The sequence below is a fragment of the Ciconia boyciana genome, chromosome 3 (genome assembly GCF_034638445.1).
Source record: "Ciconia boyciana chromosome 3, ASM3463844v1, whole genome shotgun sequence".
Classification (NCBI taxonomy): domain Eukaryota; kingdom Metazoa; phylum Chordata; class Aves; order Ciconiiformes; family Ciconiidae; genus Ciconia; species Ciconia boyciana.
Window position 1 is genome coordinate 103,191,087 of NC_132936.1, and position 21,738 is coordinate 103,212,824.

The 21,738-nt window shown below is 43.2% G+C and overlaps 1 protein-coding gene and 1 long non-coding RNA gene across 4 annotated transcripts in view; one reads left to right on the top strand and one right to left on the bottom strand.

Annotated features, from left to right (window-relative positions):
• Positions 1 to 428: 428 nt before the first annotated feature.
• On the top strand, positions 429 to 14,191 carry LOC140649533 (uncharacterized). Its single transcript, XR_012041644.1, has 3 exons — positions 429 to 565; positions 7,126 to 7,237; positions 12,179 to 14,191. It is a non-coding gene; the product is annotated as an uncharacterized lncRNA (long non-coding RNA).
• A 5,235-nt stretch (positions 14,192 to 19,426) lies between these two features.
• The window catches only part of NEK2 (NIMA related kinase 2), a 43,774-nt gene continuing 41,462 nt past the window's right edge, over positions 19,427 to 21,738 (bottom strand). For 2 of the 3 annotated variants that reach the window (XM_072856882.1, XM_072856881.1), the window contains exon 9: positions 19,427 to 21,530. In XM_072856882.1, the coding sequence (XP_072712983.1) occupies positions 21,310 to 21,530 (221 nt within the window). In that variant the 3' untranslated portion in view covers positions 19,427 to 21,309. The remainder of the gene's footprint in view (positions 21,531 to 21,738) is intronic. The other variant, XM_072856880.1, reaches the window with a different exon arrangement.

Consider the following 21,738-nt stretch of genomic DNA (forward strand, 5'->3'; position numbering starts at 1 on the left):
CGCCCGGCGGCGCCCGCCCGCCCCCGCCCCCCGCCTCGCTCCCCATTGGCCCGCGTGCCCTCGCGACAGGCGACCCCGCCCCCTTAGTACCGCCCCTTGGCCGCGGCCGCCCCGCCCCGCCGAGCCGTGCCGGGGGAGGGGGGCGGGGCCGCGCGTGACGTTCCGGGAGAGACGGCTCCGATTGGCTGAGCCCAACGGCTTCCCCCACCTCCCCCGCCCTCCGCCCCGCAAGTCCCGCCCCGCGGCGAGCGGGACTCGTGCAAAAGGTGCGCTTCACACGGCCCCGGCCCGGCGCGCGCCCGGGGGCGGGGCTCCCCCTGCGGGCCGGGGCGGGCGGGCGGGAGGGAGGGAGGAGGGCCGCCTGCGCGGTGGGGGGGTCGCGCGGGGTTGAAGGGGGTACCTTTGTGACGTCAGCCGGGGGCCGTTAGGGTCAGCACCGGCCGCCTCCTGAGGGGGCCGGGCGGGCTAACGGCCGTCGGTCGCGGCGCACGGCCTTGCCGTCAGGGGCCGGGGCGGGAGCCGCGAGGGCCCAGCCAGCCGCCCTCTCCGGCCGGCGCGGCAGGAGGTGAGCCCCGGGAGCTGGCCAGCGCCGGCGAGCTCGCCGCGGGGGTCTGCGCCGCCGGCAGCGGCGGGGCCCGGGGTGGGTGTGGGGGGGAAGGCCCGCGCCGGCACGGCGAAACCCGGGTGTCGGGGAGGTGCCCGCGGAGGGCCCGTGGCGGGGTCTGGCCGCTGGCCCCTCGTCGTCGGGCAGCCTTTCGCAGGCCCAGGCCGTCTGCCCTTCCCGCCTCTGTCCGTGGTGAAGTCCTGGCTTCTACTGGAGGGGGTTTGTGCCTGGTGGGTTACAAACACGAGCAGGAGCCGCGCCTGCCTTGCAGCTCCTGAGGCACCAAAAGTGGCCTTGCCCAGCCACGGCCCCTCGGCTCCTGCCTGCTTGGAGAGGGGGAAGGAGCCAGCCGCCAGCCCGCAAACTGCATGAACTCGGCACCCATCCCCAGCTGTCAAATCAATGGGCCCATTTTCCAGCTACCACACATGCCACAGTACATCCCAACAGCTATTTCTTAATGCCTTTCTAACTCCTAGTTTTGTTTGAGGTTTGGCCTTTTTGCCGGGGGATTTCTATTTAATTTTTCTCCTGTTTGTGCCACTGAAGGCAGGATGAGTGATGAGGCAGTAATAACTAATGAGCAGTTAAAAAATTTGGAGAGAAGAAGAAAGTAGTTTTGCTTGAGGAAGTTTTGAAAAGCTGTAGTATAGCAAAAATACATAAATGCTAAAAAGTCTATGCCAAGATGCTATTTGTTTTATTAAACTTGTTATAGTTAAAAAAGGAAAGGGAAACCAAATATTTTGAAACATCCAGAAAAATCACAAAAACACAATAACAAAAATTACAAAAAGGCAGAGTTGACCTCTTACTTTGCCTGTTGTGTTCCAGGGAGCCAACAAACATTGCAGCAAGAGAGAGAGAGTGTCGAAGAATATTCTGTGAGTAGAAAATGGAGAGAGGAAACAAATAGCCATAGCTATTTGTAGCCATAGAGGTATAGCTGCATGTATGAATATGTAGAGGCAGTAAGAAAACCGGTGCCCTGAAAAGGAAGATCTAGCAAGAATGCAAAAGCCTGTTGCTATACTTGGAGATTCCAAAGGGATGGTGATTCAGGGTTCTTGGCAGCTGGAGTTGGACAGCTAGTCTCATTTTATTAGTAAAATGACAGCAGGTGTTCACACTTCCACAAGAAAAGAGTTATTAACAAGCATAACTGAGACCAGTAGTTCAGGACAGGCTTCCCCTAAGCTCAGCAGAGTCCCAGCATGTCCACCTCTGTCTACTACGTTGCTCTAATCTGTGCATGCCATCCCCTCTTCTTCACTTATGCTGCAGTGTTATGCTTTTTATGTTACAGACACGGCTTGGGCACCACAGGCACTGCTGTACTGACCTGTGACCCTGAACCCTGTTTTCTGTGAGATTGTTCATATGTCAAAATCTAGGTCTGCTATGTTTTTAGTTTAGCGGTAGGAACGCATATGGAATGCTTTAATAACCATCGTAAAGAGTACTGTAAGAGAGTTGGTAATTAGATTGCTACAACATTCTCCTCGTCTACTTGGCTTCCTGTATGCCATAATATCATTTAATAAGATGTTGTAAATAGTCAGGAAGCTGACCAACAATTATACTGAAATGTCCTCTCCTCGCTCCCACACAAGGCCATTAGTTAATACAGAAGAATTACCCAAATTTAGGATATATGGGTCAAAGAAACTGGTACAGCTCAAATCTTCTTTAATTCTTGCAGGTGGGGCGGGTTATCATTTTACAGGGATTGGTGTTAATCCAATGGAATTTAGCTAGGAAGGAAGGGAGGACAAGGAGTTTAATGTCTCTCATTGGCCGGACTTCAGGAATTACTGAAACTGAGTGTTAGTTGGTTGCCCCCATGATGTCATCATGGGTTTTTTGAGTAAAAGTACTCAGTCCCCTCCTGAGCGAAATAAACAGGTTATCAATATCAGTACCACCCTTATGAATAAAAATCGGTATTGAACATAAACTGTGTCAAGAGCTTTGACTGACTTACAGGAGGGGAGTTACAGCTTTTTTTGGCTTCTTTCTTGGTATGTAAACAATGCCTAGATCAATTTGTGATCCTTCTAACATTTCTTCACCATGGGACCTCCTAATCTGCTCAAGGATACCATACAACTGGTCAATTTGCTGCTGTCTTCCCCTTACAGGATGGCACGTTCTTGATCCTGCCCTTGTCCGGGGATAGCTTTTCTTCCTGCTATACCAGGCTGAATACTGAATTCCCCTTGGGGCCAAAAGACACAAGGCATGGACCATGTACCTCAGGAGAGTGGGAGGGCTTGGTTTCCTCCCAGGCAGGAAGTAATAATGGTTCCTCAGGCCTTCTTCTGCTCCCCGATGAATAGGGCTGTGCATATAGTTTTGTCCTACGGGACCCAGCAGCTACCATTGTCTTCATTGGCTTCAAATACAGGGACTTTGATGAATAATCCCCTGTGGCAGCCCAGTCCCACTGCTGGACGTGTCAGGCATAGACCAGCAGCTGGACCACACAAGGGTTCACATTGCTACCTCTTCCCCAGATTCTTTCTCATAAACCAGCATGCTCCACACTGCCGTTCCCAGGCTTTTCTATTGTATTACCATACATCAGCATCCAAGAGGAACAGGGATAGTTCCTAAATTTAGGGCTGTCCAGCTGGCAACATTATAAATTTTAAGATTAATGGGAAGGTGACTGATAAAGGTACCTAATGAAGCCATAAATGATTTGTAACAGGAGAACATTTTGTTCCTGCTTCTGCTTTTGAGGAGAATACTATGTCTTCAAAGTAGGGAGGACTCCAGGTTTTTTGTTGGTTTTTTTTTTAGGCTTCCAGGCATTGTTCATGACTCACCCAATTCTTTCTTGGCTTAGCTTCCGGTCTGCACATGTGGAAGGACCTGTCTCCAAATCTGTTTACTTACTGTAAATGCTTCATGTTCTGAGGGGAGAAGTAACTCTGAATCGCCAGTATGCAGCTTCATACCACCCCAGAACTGGGTGACAAGATAGGGAAAGGCTAAACGGAAAGCTGCTGCTTGTTGCCTGTTCTGAGGTAAAATGCTTTGCACTGAGTGCTGCTGAGCTCTCTTAAGTCAGCTGAGCACTGTGGGCAGAATAGGACTTTGGTTGGGAGATTCACTATTACTCAGCATGTTTGCTGGGTAAATAAAGTCACTGCTTTTTCCTTTGAATTTCTGCACAAGTTTGCAAGTGGCTAGAGCTCAGCCACGGAGGGCTCCTCATCATTCTGTGCCTTTCCACTTGGAAAAGGTGAAACCCTGTCTATAAACCGCTACTGCAGTCCCATATTACAGAGCACACTGCCTCCTTTTAACACCTAACTTGTTCCCTTTCTGTGCAGTCATCAGACCTGTCTGCTTTTAATAAAGGCTTGTGGGACTCTGGCAAACATGACTCCATCTGTCTGTTCCACTTCAAGGCTGTCAGTGTTCATTTTAGGCTGTGTTTCTTGCAGGCAGTGTCTCTCTCTGTTAGCTGTCCTTACAAGGTTTCTTCAAATTAGATCCAGTCGGCAACACCAAAGTGAACAGAAGCATTCACTGTCCAGTTACCTACATAAACAAGTTTGTTCCTTGTAATGAATAACAATACGAATGAAAAGTGGGTATTAGCGTTCACATAGCTCTACGTCAAATTCACTGTTATATCCTGATTCAGGAAAGCAGCTTTATCAAGGAAAGGACTTAAACATGTGTTTGCAGTTAATTAAAAGGCCTTCTTTGAACAGAGGCGAGTTAAGCATGTGCTTACATGCTTTTGCCTGTGACCTGTGAAGAAAGACTATAGCTGTAATTGGCATTAAGATAGGAAATGAAGAACGTCTTGATCTATAAAGAGATTTCTTCTTCTACCTGGTTACTGTGTCTGTGAAATCTGGGCTCTTTGGAAGTCAATGGCAGAACTGCAGAGAAGTTGAGGGGGTCAGTGTATCATCTGCTATACTTCTTCTGAACCTTGCAAAGCAGATTGAAAAAAACACTTTCCCTTCCAAAATCTTTTCTCCCCAGTAAAGAAACAACTGTTTTAAAAGTGTACCTTTCTTATGTCCAGTTTTGATCTTTCCTTTCTAGGTTATTTATTTTGCTTTCTTACTGTCAAGCCATTCATTTGATCCCGTGGCATTTGGCAGCCTGCAACTGCTTCGTAACTTCTGGCACAATTAACTGCACAGCCAATCTATAACTGTTATTAAGGAACATGCATATTTTTCAGTGGACTTAAGAGCATTTCTGGCTGCTTTGGTTACCACTTTGTCTGCTTATGGTACAACTAGTATTTTCTTATTCACAAGTAGGCAGGAAAAATAGTTGCTCTAATCAGCTGTGAAGTTAATACTAATAAGGTATTAGTTAGAGCTAATACCTTATTCAGGCAATGCTCAAGTGGATCCTACTAGAAAAATCACCACCATATTCATCATTAAAGGAAAAAAGTCAGAAAAAAATGTTGCGTTATTCACTTTTGCACACAGTGTGGCTCTCTGCTGGAAAGATAGTGATTCAACAGGGATGGGAAAATTCTGTAAATATGGAATTCACGGAATGAAAAAATGTCTTTGCAGCTGATTGGTTGGTAACATTTTTTATTATTACTGAAATAAATTATCCTTCATACGGCATTTTTAATACATCAGATTGTTACACTCTGCCTTTTATTATCTTTAGAAAGAATGTGAGATTGCTAGCTCTAATCTAAGCCAATCCTCTTGGACCTGTGGCAATGAGTATCAATGAATTAATGGATATTTGCTGAGGGCAGACACTGAGAGAGATGTATGCTAACTGCTGTGGTGCCCGCTCCACCTACCTACACTATCAGGCCCTGTCAGAGCACATACAATATTTTCTGGCATCAAAGTTGGTTATTTGGGGGCAGGGATTTTCACTGTCACTATAGGATTTCATAGAATCATAGAATAGTTTGGGTTGGAAGGGACCTTTACAGGTCATCTAGTCCAGCCCCCTGCAAGGGCAGGGACATCTTCAATTAGATCAGGTTGCTCAGAGCCCCATCCAGCCTGACCTTGAATGTTTCCAGGGATGGGGCGTCCACTACCTCTCTGGGCAACCTCTTCCAGTGCCTCACCACCCTCAGTGTAAAAAATTTCTTTCTTAAATCCAGTCTAAATCTGCCCTCCCTTAGTTGAAAACCATTGCTCCTTGTCCTGTCACAACAGGCCTTGCTAAAAAGTCTGTCCCTGTCTTTCCTATAGGCCCCCTTTAAGTACTGGAAGGCTGCTATAAGGTCTCCCCGCAGCCTTCTCTTCTCCATTTCCATTTCATTGGTGTAGGATTTCTAAAGGTCTCTTGCAGGAAGAAGGTCACTCAGGTCCTTCGAGGTAAGTCCCTAGAAGTCCCTACAAGACTAGGGAAATCATAAATGTGCATGTTCTGGCATTTGAAAAGTCAGTTCAAAACTACTTCAAAAAGTGCAATTTTGAATCATGTGAGGCTGCAAACACCTCTGTGCAATGCTGCCAAAGAAGAAATGTCCTTTCGTAGCACATTTTGCCCTGATAAATGGGGCCCTGCTGGTACACCCCCGTATCTCCTGGGAACTCAGTGACATCAAGGGCACACTGTGCAAAGATCTGATTCCAGTCCTGGGGCTTGAGCTAGGCAATGTGCGAACTTAGTACAAGAAGAGTATTGGCTCAGAAGAGGAAGATTCCCAGGCAAACTGGAATGAAAGCCGTCACGCTGGCTGTGTATATACAGAACTTACAGGGTGGTTCGTGGAACAGCCATGAGCACAGGATATGGCACATCCTATCGTTTCTGCTCTGCAAGACAGGCCCACCTGCAGCATGGCAAACAGCCTGGTGGCACAGGACTAGTAGGGCATGCTCAGGCATGGGGGCCCCTGTGCAACACACGTTCACAGGCTCCCACTCTGACCCAGCACCAACAGGTCTGATCTGCAGGGCAGCCTCAGGCTCATCCTCAGCAGGCAACCCAGGTACACCTGGGTGTTTCCAGCCAGTTCATCCACCCACACATCTCCACTGCTCTTTCTGCCACAACACACATCGGGCAAGAACTGCGTCCATCTGTCTTGATGACACAAAGACTTTTTCATGTAAAGTCCTTCAAGTGGCTGAGCTCTAGCATGCTCATCATTTTACCATTTATATATTAGATATTAATTGTATCAGCTTGAGATGGATGAATTTCCCTTTATTACACAAATGGATATATCTGTGTAAAAATGGTGTAAAGACAATTTATTTTGCTGCTTGAAGTGTTTTCATTAGATCCTGTTTAGGTCTGTAGGTGCTGTTAATAGCTGTTCATCAGCCAAGCTGATGACCAAGACTGCCCTTTCTAAGCTGCAGATTTTTAGAAATAAGCCATTCTAGCAAATGATGTCATATAATCAATGCCATCTACTAAAGCAAGTTTGCACCCACTATAAACATTTTCTGCAGTTAACCATTTTGAGATCTGTTTGAAAAGCATCTTTGCCTAGAGCAGAAGTAACATTTTTTCAGTCCTGATCATTTAACATCACCTCTCCCCAGGGCTGATGCTGTGATTTGGAATGCGCCATGATCCTGACTCTGAGACCTGCTGGACACTGCTCCTTTCCCCAGGCACCAAACGTGGTCTTCACATAAGGATGGAGACATGAAGGTCTGTGCTATGTCTCATCACCTCTTTTTCTTTCAAGGATCAATTGTATCTGATGTTTGTCAAATCATATCCCAAGACAGTAAGCATAAACATGTTAACTTTATGTTCTGTAACTAAATCTATTCATTTTCAGAACTGCCTTCCACGGAGGCCATTTTGTGGTCAGCTTAAGCCGGTCCAACTAAAGGCTGGTGCCAAAAAGGGCAAGTCACATTTCCCCTTCAGAAATGACATTCCTGCCCCCAACCAGGCCTCAGATCTAGCAATTAGGGCATGTGATGCCATGAGGGGCATCAGCTCTGCCTGCCAGTGCAGCCAAAACCAAATTCTTTTTCTTCAGCATTAGTTTTCAGCCAGTTCAGCAAGTTAATCCTATTTACCTAGGGCTGCAGGATTGCTAGAGCTGACACATAGGACCATGTGATTAGGGCAGGGAAAAGTGTGTGCCTGTATACTGGCAACAGCCCATAGTTGCTGATGCTGATCATGAAACCACAGCCTCAACTGGACAATAAGGGAGGGATTCATGCCCGGGAATTGGTAGCTGACACACAAACATCTTCAGATCACGAGTCTCCCTTTAGAGTCAGTGAAGATCTAATCAGCTTTGTCAGTGGAGCCTGCAACGTGGTTTATCTCCTCCTACAGTAGTATGTACTTGATTAGATGAATCCCATCCTTAGAGTGCCCATTTCTGTCGCTGACTATAAAGAAAGACTGGTGTGAATAGCTCAGAGATTAGGTCAAGGGCTAATGAGGCGACTCTTGCCCCCAAGTGTTAGTTCTGCTCATTATCAGACAAGGGTTTTTCTTATTCCTACATTAAAGCATGAGTTAAGTGAGTTCTTTAATGCCACAAACTGAATAATGTCAGAAGGAAGAGTAGAATCCAGTGGCCTGTCCTGCTAATACTAATGCTTATGCCAATATACTAGAAATACGATGTTCAAAGCTGTGTCTCCAAGCTAAAATTCACAGGCATAGAGAAGGTGTTTTGATTTAATCAGTCCTGGGCAGCCAACAGTTTGCCCTCAGAAGCAAACAGAAGTGGTGGCTGCTTTTGGAAAACAGGTCATTTATGTAGGTGATTAAGCATGGAGGAGCCACACTTCAGGCATGAGTTTTCAAAAAACCTTCATATAAATCTTACAAGCTAATTCTATACAGTTCATTATGAATGGCTAGTCACATAGCAAAATACCAACTGTGAACATTGCTTCTTGAAAGCTTTATTTGTGTTGACCTGCTTTATATCTAGCCAGATGTTTCTGTCTTAATGTTTGGTAAAACAAAAGTTCATATCAGCGTGGGTGGATGTTGTAGTTTAACCCCAGCCAGCAGCTAATCCCCACACAGCCTCTCGCTTGCTCCCCCCCGTGGGATGGGGGAGAGAATCAGAAGAGTAAAAGTGAGAAAACTCATGGGTTGAGATAAAGACAGTTTAATACGTAAAACAAAAGCCGCGTACACAAGAAAAGCGAAACAAGGAATTCATTTGCTCCTTCCCATGGGCAGGCAGGTGTTCAGCCATCTCCAGGAAAGCAGGGCTCCATCACACGTAACGGTTACTTGGGAAGACAAACGCCATCACTCCGAACGTCCCCCCCTTCCTTCTTCTTCCCCCAGCTTTATATGCTGAGCACGATGCCATATGGTATGGAATGTCCCTGTGGTCAGTTGGGGTCAGCTGTCCTGGCTGTGTCCCCTCCCAACTCCTTGTGCACCCCCAGCCTACTCGGTGGTGGGGTGGGGTGAGAAGCAGAAAAGGCCTTGACTCTGTGTAAGCACTGCTCAGCTATAACCGAAACATCCTTGTATTATCAACGCTGTTTTCCAGCACAAATCCAAAGCATGGCCCCATACTAGCTACTATGAAGAAAAATAACTCTATCCCAGCCAAAACCAGCACAGTGGATTAAATGATGTGCCACAGTAGCTCCAGAGTCAATGGAGGGAACCCATTTCTACCACTGCGAAAAAGATGACAAAGCAAATATTAAATACAGCAGTTACCATGGCTGTCCCAGGAAGGACTCGTCCGTCAAGTTTCCAAGTAATCTGTTTGTGAAATACGTGCTCCATCTCCCTTATTGACTAACAATGTATATTATCTGGTTAGTTAACAGTGGGGATAAAGGTCTTTTTCCTGCCATGTGTCAAGCTCTTGTGCAAAAAGCTGCAGTTAAACTGTGTATAACCTTAGGATCATGAACAGTGCCAACTAAAGTTCTAGGAATATGCTTATTCAGTTTTTGATTAGCCACATATAATAGACATACTTTGTGCTTTTGCTAATTAGATAAACCAGAGCCTACTGTTTCTTGGAAATTCCCCTATAGGAAGATACTCTCCTTGTAAAAAAGGGAATCTGTAAATAAGCAAAATATGTTCTTATTTGATGAGCAGCATCACAGCACAGCAGTGTTGTTAATGCACTGGTACCTGCATTTTATATCACTATAAGTAGTATCGAAATACATATATATAGACACTAACTGTTAAAAATCAATGAACTAGTAGATCTTTTTCAAGCTGGTCGTTGGAGCTTCTATGCTTGTTAATAATGATAGCCAACACCTTTATGTCTAATCCTAAGTGGGAAAAATGTTTCCCACATGATATTTGGGATTCTTGGAGACTTGACTGCAGCCTATAAGTGCACAGAAAGGCAGCTGATAGTGTTTGTGTGTTCACGTTTCCCCGAGGAGTCGTAACAGGATGGGCTCACATAGTCCTCTGTGGGAGGCAACCACACCAGTGGATTGCCCTCCAGGACACGCTGTGTGGGTGAACAAAGAATAGGGTGTGCACGTGTGTGGCCCCTCCTGAAATGTTCGGTATGGCGACATGCAGGCAGCGTGTAGGCTGGGAAGTGTTTCAGGAGGGAGAGGAGGAGCTGTTTGAACTCTGTCATTATAATTCACCATGGTCATATGCAATGCTTTCCTGGCATTGACTCTGGCCTGATCCAGCAGTCGGGGCAGCTGGGGCAGTCTGGCAGTGGTACATGGCCCAGCGGTTCCCACCGGGGCATGTAGCAGGACTGAGTCTTCCCTTTATTGAGGTGATTAATCCTAGACCCACATACGATAGTGTCCTCCTGACCTCCTTAGTCTCTCTCTCACCCCCTGTAACTGTGTCACACAGCCCGTTTGTGCTGGTCAGGATGATAACACATGGACAGCCCTCTCTGGCAGCCAAAACCCAACAGTTTGCACGCCACCTAATCCAGCCACGGGTAAAAAAGTGAATGTTGATCCCATATCACGTTCAGCCCATGAAAAGCCTCCTTGGGGTTGCCCAAAAGGCAGGGCCATGGGCAGCAAAGGGGGCTGCAAGCAGTGCTGAGTCCTGGGCACCAGCCAGGCGCTCAGCCTTCAATGCTCCCAGCCCTGGGCAGAGCGCAACCGGTGACAGAGCTTGGAGCTCAGCGCCGTATCCTCTGACTGACATGCCCCAGTGTAACCCCAATCTTGGAGGCAACTCAGTTTCATGTTTCTGTATTATCTGCTCCACCCAGCAAGGGAACCCTGCACAGATCCGTCTCTCTGGGCTGCCAAGATAGCACGCGTGCTTGGGGACCCTCCCACCTGTAGCAAGCTGACAGGAGCAGCAGCGCTGCGACCAGCTCCTTATACTCCCTCCTGTACAGCTGTTTATCTGGGAGAGAGGGAGCCTTTAGAGGGGAATGGTTGCCTCCAGCTTTTCTTTTCAAGACTGCCTGTGCAGCCTTTGGGTGTGCCCGAGTCCCATGATCTGCAAAGTCTGCACGCAGCCTGCTGAAGCCACCAAGGTGGCAAAGCAGCTAATAATTAAACCTGCTTTTTTGGTTTTACTGCTGGAGAAATGCTTCTGTAGCAAAGCACTAAGGAGAATACAATGCTCCTTTACATCAAAAGAATATCCAGATACCCAAGGTAAATACTGGCCTGCATTTAGCATGCTAATTTCTGTGCTGCTATCTACTTCCCCTGACAGTTTCAGTGAGATCAGCGAGTTCTTCAGCCCTCTTAAAAATTCTCAGGGCTGTTGCTTTTAAAGTGAAAAGGGGAAGAAGTTGCATTTCCAAGATGGTCTCAGTTTGGGAAATTTCAAATGACCACAACTGTAGCATAAAATGTGCACAGGCATCTATTTGCACACAGTCTTGGCAATTACAAATGTGGTCATCTTCCCTCTAACTGAGTGACTGTTAGAGGTATCAGTTTCATGCACACATGAGCGCAACACACAGACTAGATGCAGTTCAGGAGGAAGGTTAAGAGCAAGGATCCCTGCTTTCCTAAGTCCTGGGAAGACACTGTTGGCTGCCTGGTGCTGGAGACTAGTACAGTGGTCGAACAAACAGTGTAATATCCTGGGCTTTATTTGTTCCAGTAAAAAAAACAGTGTGACTGAAAAATACAAAGGAAATGGAGCAGATAGACAAGATGGAGCGAAGACAGAAAGAGGAGGGGAAAAATCAAAGCAAATAATAGGCAGAGTTAGTTATTTTTACTAAATCCAAAGTTCTTGCTTCCTTCTGCCAGCCTCACTTGATTGTTGGACAGTGGGAGCAGTTTCTACAGGTTTCTCTTTAGCTAAAATGACTTATTAGTAAGATGTATTATTTGTAATAGACATAAGGGTATCACTTTATAAAAACATTCTTCTTTAGGAAGTAATAAAACACTTGCTCAGTTTGAAGTCTGCCCTCAAGTGTTTTTGCTGGATGGGTGTTATACTCATGTGGCTTTATTCTACTGAATCATCCCCAGGGACAGTAGAAATGAAGGATGGTGGGGAAAGAGGTTTGGAAACAAATAAACACTCTAAATCAAAAAGGCAGGACTTTGTATGCAACCCAGGCCACAATAGCATCAATGGCTCCCACAGGGCCAGGATTCCTCCTGCATTTACAATCAAAAGACAAAGCCTAATAATCTTGCTCTGTCTTTGCAGACTTCAGCAACTTCCCTCAGCTGTTTGCAAACCTCTCAGTTCACCAGTGTCTGACGTACGGCAGATGTCTCCCAGAGCTGCTGAGCACCCACACTATAATCCTTCTGATGTCGCCCAGGCCTGAAACATAAAAGACTTGTAAGCGGGGGAAATGCTCAGCATTTATCTGGAGCCTTTAGTAAGACAGTTCTTATTGAGATGTATTTTGCCAAAAAGGACAGGTTTCTTTGGGAATCCCCTGTCCTTCACAGGTGCTCTAAGGGAGATGGAAGAAAAATTTACAGATAATCTCAAGGATAAGTTCTCAAGTTATTGCTCAAAGTTTGATCATTAGGAGCTGTAGCATTGATACGACTTTAAACCCTGATTCAGAGATTCTCACATCAAAGACTCCTGCCTAAACTGTATCGTGTCTTCTTGAAATCTAGTCAGCAGTGATGGAAAGGTTTCAGGTCATGGGGAAGCCATCTCATTCCCCAGTATTTTAGCCCTGCCGTCTGGCTATCCCCTGGCTGTCAGTGTCTTCTGGCAAGAGCAGCCACAATCACTCAGGTCCGGTATTGGGAAAGTTTCAGAAGCAGATAAATAAAACATTAATGAAGATCAATATGGGAGAAAATCCAGAAGTAATATGCTGCAAAGAGATGACTCTAAAACAACAGCTGAAGGGGTCAATGGACTTTTTATTATGATATTTGGCCAAAATTTTGCAAAAAAGTTTCCCCATAACTCACAGAGGAAGAATTGATTGTGAAATGGGTCCTAAATGAGAATTCTCATTTATAACACATACCTTGCAAAAGCACTTACATTGAAATCCTTTGCTTTCAACAATGCTGAATTCAGGTTAATGTTTCTACCATCCCAGACAAATGACAATGAAACCCCAAGTAGCTGTAAATAAACTACTGTTGTTTAAACAGCCACTCTCACTCCTGTGCCAAAGGAGGATTAGTTCAGACAAAAAAAGGGGTAAAGATACCAAATATTATCATTTGCTACCTCCTCAGTAATCTATATAAAATTACCTAAAATTATTCTTCCTCTTTTTTGAAGAAGTAACCACTTCCTAAAACAAATAAGCAAGAGTGACACTAATCTGAGCAACCTCGATGAGAAAGCAGAGCACCGACTGCATATAGAGACAGTCTGACCCTGTTAATTCAGAGTGAACATCCTCTCCTGTGAAGGGAGTAAGTCAGGCTACTGGGCTGTCAATCAGAAGGTTGATATTAAATTAATTAATAAAATTAGAAGGGCACATGTTGCCACGGAGACATTTCCAGTTTACCTAGTGGTCTGCATCGGTGTGTTGTGAAGAACCAATAGTTGTGCAAAGACAATATATCAGCAGGGGTTTGTTTCTACTAGCTACATGCTTAAAACAAACCAAAAACCTCACTGTCAGGTAATGCAAGTCCTGAGTTTCCTTAGAATAACTCCCAGGTTGAGAAATGTCTAGTATTCTTTTCATGCATTTATTCTTATTTATTATTTACCAAGGGCAGGAAGGGACCTCACAGGTAATCAGGGGTCTTAAATGTGTTGCATGCGGTTAGGGACATGCGGTGCTGAGACTGGGTACATGGCCTGTTTCTCAGCACTGCTGAGGCTGAAACAGGACAGAATGATTTACAGCATGGTAAGTAGTTCCCCTGGCATTAAAGAAGGACTTTAGCTGCCATTCTTCCAGGCCGAGTCACCAGGGAGAATGAGCCTGTAAATGGGGGAAGAGGCTGATTGTTTTGTGTTTTGTTACTAAAAAGAAGAGAAGACAATTTGGTGTTTGCATATGCTGAAAGCTGTCCTTGCCATTGCAAAGATTTGATTTTATTCCGTGTTTTACTTTTTGATGCTTCTGCTTGTCTGTAAGAGAAAAATTGGTGATTTTACTGTGGGATCACTAAAAAATATTTGTTCACAGCCTGGTACTGTGGGATACTGGATTAGGACTAAAGCTGACAGCGTCTTTGGTAGTACATGTTTGTATGCTAATAACAATAATAAATCCATGCAAAACACACAGTTTTTCTTCAACTTTGTACCAATGCCAATTGGTTACATACATATCTTTACATGTCCACTAATAACTCCAAAGCTATGAAGAGTTACATAGCATTATTCAGCATGTACAGATCTCAAAGTGCTTCACCACAGCATAGTAATTTTTTCAATCCCACTTTATAAAGGTGATTCTTTTTTTTTTTTCTTTTTTTGAGAAAGTTGGCTGTTTGTCCAAGCTGAAGTTGCGGAGAAACAGCTTGGTTAGGGGTGCAGGGGCAGGACCTGGAGCAAGCCTATAGAAACAACTCCCATTTCTGGCAGGAAGTTTTGCATGTGATTGAGGCAATGCAGATATGGCAGGCCACTAGCAAACACTGCAAATCATTGCAATAACACTGCACTTAGAATCGTCCTCTGTAGCAAGTGCTATGTCACTTCGAAAGTGGCTTTGAAGATGGAATCTAAACTGTAAAAAAATAGGATTAAAAAGGCAAGTGGCCACTAGAACATCTGGTCAATTTGAGCCAGGCTCTAGGATTGTATGTAAGAATTTACTGCAGAGCCAGATTCGAAAACAAAACTCATGGTTACTGCCGCACAAACCCAAGGCTGAGTTCCCTGGCTGGACTTTGCCATTCAGTTGAACTCATTCCCCAGAGTACAAGCACAGGACCATGCTTCCAAGGCCGTGATTAACTCACTGCTTCATGCCAACACTTAACTGCCTGGTTTGCACCCACAGCCATGCCAGCAGCAAGTGCAAATTAGCAGCAGTTACAAGATGAGTCTGACATGGATTCTTTTAGCCAGAACGTGAGATGGCAGAATTAAACAGGGAAAGAGGTTAAAAACATGCACAAGTGACAACTGTGGTTGTTCATACACAAATTCCATTCTAAGCCTCTGAAACAAAGTTTCCAGGGCTCTGCCCAGAGAAATTCCCTGAACTTAGGCAATGCAGGGTCTACTTTTCAGTCCTTTACTTAATACCAGTAACTAGAAAATATTCATCCCACTGCTGATCGGTGCCCATCACATTGCTGAAGCTGACTGAATTAAAATTGGTGAAAAATGATCTTACACCTGATGAGAGTGAGGCCCCAGCCTACCTTATAGGCAGACAGATCCCTCTGAGTGCATCACACAGCAGCAGTTCTCTGGTCACACTTATCCCTCTAGCAACTGGCACAATGGTGAGAAGATTTTCCTAGCTTTCAGTTCACCTGGGCAGAAATATTTAAAGTGTGCCCTAAAGGTAAGTCTGTAATAATTCTCATAAAAATGTTATTTTTCCAATCAACTGAATACTTCCTTGATGATATCATTTTCTTTAATGCTAATGCTTCCTCCTGCTTTTAGTTGCAACCACAAAGTACTTTTAATCCAGTACAAGCTAATTACGTGGATCATTGCCATAGGAGGTATTTGCTTCACCTCCCAGGAAATCATTATCTGTCATGATCTGCCATTTGCCCTGATGGCTTTGTTTATGTTATCATCCAGGTCTCAGAAAGTCCATATTATCTTTCCCTAGTGGCATCTAAAGATTGATTAGTAATAGTCAGAAAAGACTTTACATGGGAATTAGCACTCAAGTCGGTCAGTGACTTTAACACTTGCATTTGTCAGGAAGGATTTTCTAAACTTCCTGGATGACCTAAATAGCCATCTAGCTCTGGGGCCACTGGAGTATTCCCTGATGGTCTAGGAAGAGCTGAGAGGTCAAGTAGATAATATTGCTTCTATTTGCAATTGGATGATAAAACGCATTATGAGCAGAAATGAAAATGCATTCACTGTTCCCTAATACTACATACAACTCCAGAGAGGTCTGTGCAATACCCAAGCTTGCCAGAGGGTTATTGATGTGAATTCTTGCCAAGGAAAGTTCAATTTGGAGGAAGCCAAGATCGAGAGCTCTACCTAAAGTGGCTTGTCTTCACTTCTGTTGAGGAAGATGGATTGTTTGTTCCTGCTGTGCCTTTGGCAATGCTCTTCCTCCCCAAATAGCAAACAAGTGTAAGTATTTACAAATGTCTAGTATGTCTAATGCTAATGAAGTTGAAGTCCAGCCAAGGGTTCACTGAATCTGAAGGAAAGCTTGTCATTGGCTTTACTGGGCTTCTGTTGTGTCCTTGGGACTTTGACTGACACAAATGTGCAAAAATTTGTATTATGCATAACCTTGCTTCTGCTGACCTTACAAGAGCAGGACCTGCTAAAAGAGCTGATTAAACAGTAAAAAAGTATTTAGCAGCTATCTTTGCAAATAAAGAAGTTTTTCAGATTAGTATGAATAATGGGGAAAAAATTACTAGCTCTAGCCAAGTATTCAAGCACCTGCAGAGTAACTGCCATATTCCTCATTAATCTGTATGTTGCATTAATTTTATGACAAAAAACCTACATAAGAAAGCTGATAGTGGAAGCTGCATTATTGGTTATTACTCGCTGTATGTCATGTCCAAGTCAGAGTTTCAGTTGCCAAGAAAGTAGACATAACGCATTGAGACCAAGAATATATTCACAGTAGAGAACGATGCAGTAGTAACTGGGCCCATAAATTACCTCTGCTCGAACCAAGTAGCCCAGCAAGAAGTTTCATCCATCAGTCAAAAATTAAACCAGTCAAAAATGAAAGTTAATTAGCCAAAAGTTTTCATAGATATGTTATGTTTTCTTACCCAGAAAGAGCCTACATTGAAAAATAAGACTATCTGGAGCTAGCTAGTTCTAGGTATCTCTGTAGCCTTTCTTTTGCCTTTATATCATAAAACTCTGGCATGAGTCCATTTTGTAGAATACAAAGGATTTTTTTTTCCAACAAAGCCTCATCCTTTCATGGCAGCTGAGCCTCAGAAGTGCACTTTACCTTCAAAATAATATGTCAGATAAAGGCACTGTTACCTCTAGTATAGTAACTTCTCAGCATTGCTGATCTGGCTGAAAGCAAGATTAAATGGAAAAGCAGTATAACAATATGTGGCGTTACGCTATCAGTCTGTGGAGCTTTTTAAAGTTGTAAAGATTAATATTTAACTTTCAGCTACCTTTTAAGGTAAATATATAAATAAAACTCACTTCTAATACCTGATGTAGATTGTACTGTATGTAGCCTTAATTAGGCCAAAGTCTTCCATGGTGCTGAAATGTCTATTAAGCAGGCTCCCAGGGCAGGCCTCAGCTTCTACGCCCGATACACCAGCTTTATAGATACTAGGATTCCTCTGGCTTCACACAAGTTACACAAGGGAAGAATAAGACAAAGACACGGCCCAAAGGCTGCCACTGTACCATTACTGGTCCAACGGTATTTTGGACTATGAATGCTAGAAGCATTGCTTACTGGGAAATGGACTTCATCTTTATCAGCACAGCAAGAGGTACACACAGGGGCTAGGATGATGAGCAGCATAAGTGAGGAGCAATCTCTCTTTTTTGGATGAAGACAAGAGTAATAGCAGGCAGCTTCTGCGCTGCGCTGTTTCTTGTACCTGTGGGAAACTGCAGGAGATTGATTCTCGCAGTAAGTGCCTGTGAACCAGCTTGTGCCACTGTTAGGACCAGATCATTTCCTCGTGCGTTACTCACTGACAGTAAAGGCAAAAATGTGAAATTCCTTATGATAAAGTATTTTATAATTGTTCCAGAGGGATTTATCTCTCCACCTGTTTGATGATATAGTAGAGATTAAATGACCTATTGATATTTATGTTTGGGAAGAAGCTTGATCATCCTCTATATCTAAGCCTGATTTCCTTTAAGCATTTTATCTGCCTAGCTAGCCAGCACTTTCACACCATTTAAGTGCTGTAGTCACATGGAATGGCCTGGTCAACTGGCTGCAGAGGGGACAGTTGACAGGCTAATCATTAAATAATTTACTTTGGTAACTCACCACTATTTTCCCAGTAAATTCCATTCCCTAGTACATGCACAGCTGTCCAAAGTTGGAGATCAAAGTGGTTGCACCACTGACACCAAAAATCCGCCCAAAGTGCAGAAGACCTGTACAGGATCCCAGTGCTGTCTCTCAGCAACCCTGCTGTGACAAGCCTGTTACAGATGGGAATCTAAGGCCCAGGACAGGGTCTTGATCAAGGTCATACACGAAGGCTGAAAATCAGGGATCTGGTCCACATTTTTCAAAGATGATGCAACTTCCCCTCCCATCTGTCCTTGAGCTAAATTATGTTCTATGCATATAAAACTTCCTGTAATTTCAGAACGAACTTCTGTATGTCATTTGTGTGCCCACAACTATACATATTATTAAAATTCCTGATACTGATATTAAACATTAATGAATTTATCTCACAATATTCAACAGTGTACACCATTATTATCATCCTGTAAGGCTTAAGCTGTACCATGTACATATGTACAATTTTCCTTCACTTTTAAGAGCTAACTATACCCATCTGCATGATGGCAATGTTTTGCTAGCGCTCTATAAGCAGTCACTATTCCCATAAATGGTCTATTTATTTTCCTGAATATATTTGAAAATTACATCTTGAATGCGATTCCAACGCTACAGATGTCCTCTGGGAAAAACAATTATGCCTTCGTAGGAAAATGTGAATTTCAGGATTCCAAAGCAAAAATTCTGAGAGAGAATGAAGACCATCTCCAGGATGCCTTCCCCTATGTTTGACACATACTGGTAGGAAGTTCTTATTTCAAAAACCTCAAGAGACACTGCATTTATCATATTAGAGTGATAATACTTCAGTAAGACATTGTGAGTAAAGCAGCTTAAACAGCTCAATGCTACAGCTGTAACTTAAGCTGTTCTCATTTATTACTGCCATTGTGATTGATAAGAGTTTGCACTCTGTAGCATTTCTTATTCATAATAGTGTAATTGTTAACTAAGACTTTGATTCAACTATTTTTATAAAACATGCATAAAAGATGCAAAACAGCAAATCGGAGATAATTACAAGTAATTGCACCAGCAAGTACTAAAGCCTCTGTAGCCTAAGAAGATCAGCATCTTGCAGCAACACACTTATGATTTCCTGAAACAAAACAGGTAAAAATATATTTAAATCGGATCTTAAATGTTGTATGAATGTATCAATAGACTAAAAGAAATTCTCAACAATTACAGGGCAACAGTGCCATCTTGAGGTCAGTAGAGAATTAAAGGAAGAGGAAAGGTGCAGGTATTGCTCTGAAGGTATTTTACTTTTAAATGCAGAAATAATTTGTTCCATCTATGCGTTCCAAGAAAAAAAAACCAACACAACTCTCAAGCCATTTTCTAGTTTGCTCTTGTTAAAAGCAAAGCATGTGCAAGCACCAGACATTTCACAATATAGTCTTTCCTCAATCATTAATTACTAATTTATTTTCTTGGTTGCTTGGTTTACTCCTTTCACTAATTGGTATCTGCATTTTGCAGATGACAAAGCATACAACAAAATTCTTGCATCCTACATATTTTTTCAGATTAGACTAACACTACTGCATATTCTACGCTTTGCTAGTTTATGGACTATACAATAAAGAAAGATCCACATGAAGGCCAGTAGAACTGCATTGCAGATCTTCTGGTTGAGGCACAGAACAGAAAAATCTGAATATACAAACGTGGTGAGAAAGCAGGGATTCACCCTCCAAATATGTGTAAGAATCGTAAACAATATGAAAGAATGCAGCAGGAAAGCTCCACCGATCCATATGGCACAGCTACTTTGGCTGTGCATACCTGCAGACACTTCCAACCACACCTAGCACTGGGTAATGACTACAAGAATAGTTGCAGTTTTAGACTAGCAAACCAAATGGTCATATTCTAATTCTTTTAAGCAAAGGCTGTGGTGAAAACAATAACCACTGGGCAAGCAAATATGATAAGCTCTGCTGGGTGGTTAAGAATCTGCTAGAGCAGAACCGTTGTTGGTGACACAACTACTTGTGTATCAGCAAATATGCCAAATTAAGTTGATGTTTCAAATAAGATTCTCTTTTTTTGAGTAAAAACCATCTAGAATACCTCCTTAGATAACATTCATGGCCCAATAAGGAAAAAAATGTTTTGAAAATTAGCTGTTTACTAAGAATGTATGTTTTATGACATTTCAACCCAGAGATAGAAAAGCTTTATATAAAATATGTCAGACATTACAGTTCCAAAGGATTTTTTTAAATTAATGAGTCTGAGTTAGTTCATGAAACTTACACCACCTTAAGCGAGCAACTCCTACGCTGGCAGAGAATTGTGAAGGGAAAGATGGGGATACCTCATAAGCTTCAAGAAAATAAGGATTTGCTATTCAAACTACAACTGCCCCTCCCCAAACACAGGTGCTAATACCCTGGGTGGTGTCCTGTCCAGGACAGCGGTCTCAGGGGATCAGTTTGTAACACAGTTTTGAGGCAAACCCCAGAAGGTGTTACTTCAAATGCTATGCCCTGAAGCAGGCCTTTCAGGAGCTGATGGACAAGCCCTTCAGCTGCCCAGGCAGAAAGGACTATAAACTCATCAATTATGCTAAGCTGACCCATCCCACTCATTCATCAAAGACATTAAACTAGAAGTAGCCTGCTCTGATAGGTCACCCAGTTAGGTTAGGTGGTCACCTAGTAGGAAGAGATAGCATAAAATCTCTTTTTGCTCTTTTGATAGTTAAAAAATATTTACAAGCACAGACAACAAGCCAGTGTTTTTCCATATAAACAAAATATCAATACTTCTTTTATCAAGAACTGTACTTTACATACAGCATCATTTTAACCTACAGATTGTGAATCTCTGTACATTTTTCATCTGAAAAGTTTTTCACACCAGATTTTTTTTTTTTAAAAATCTGTTTTACAATATTCAATCTTTATATTAGAAGAGTAATGTATAGTAAACAGGAGGAGGACCAAAATATTTTTTTCTTTAATAATACAATTCATTCAGCTTGTTTGATTTGGTATCAAAACTACCTGTTTTCATAATATAATCTCTTATGCTCTTATCATGAACTACCTATCAGAGACTAAGAGTTTGTATAACAACTGTTAAAATATATTTTCAGTAGGTTCCAGCTTAAAAGCAGGAGGCACAAGTATCTTTCTATACATTTAATCCACTCTAAAAAGTTAAATACTGTACATCTAATGTTACAGTTTCAGCGCATGCCCAAGATTTGTCTGCTCTTTAGTTGATAGTTTTTTTCCAGTTCAGACAGTGCTTGAGCCCGTAGATTTGCAGCATATAGACGTTTTTTGAGATCAGAGCATTTCCCTTTGGAAAGGGGATAGTTTTCCAAATTAACAGGAGGCACAGCATTCTCTTCACTTCCATCAACTTTCTTCTTCGTTGTAGAAAAGGGGAGCAGGAGTGCGTTATCTTAAGAAATCGAAAAATAAGTACTAAATTAGCATACTTTCAGCATTTATTGCTTAGCTTATGTCTTTTAACCCTGTTACCCATTTTGCTAACTACCTATGGCTTTAAGTAACCTAATTAAATGCATTTCAGTTCATAGCAGCAATCCTTTTCCATTTTTGGAGGAAAAAATGAAAACAAGGCTTTTAAATAATTGTGGTAAAAGGAT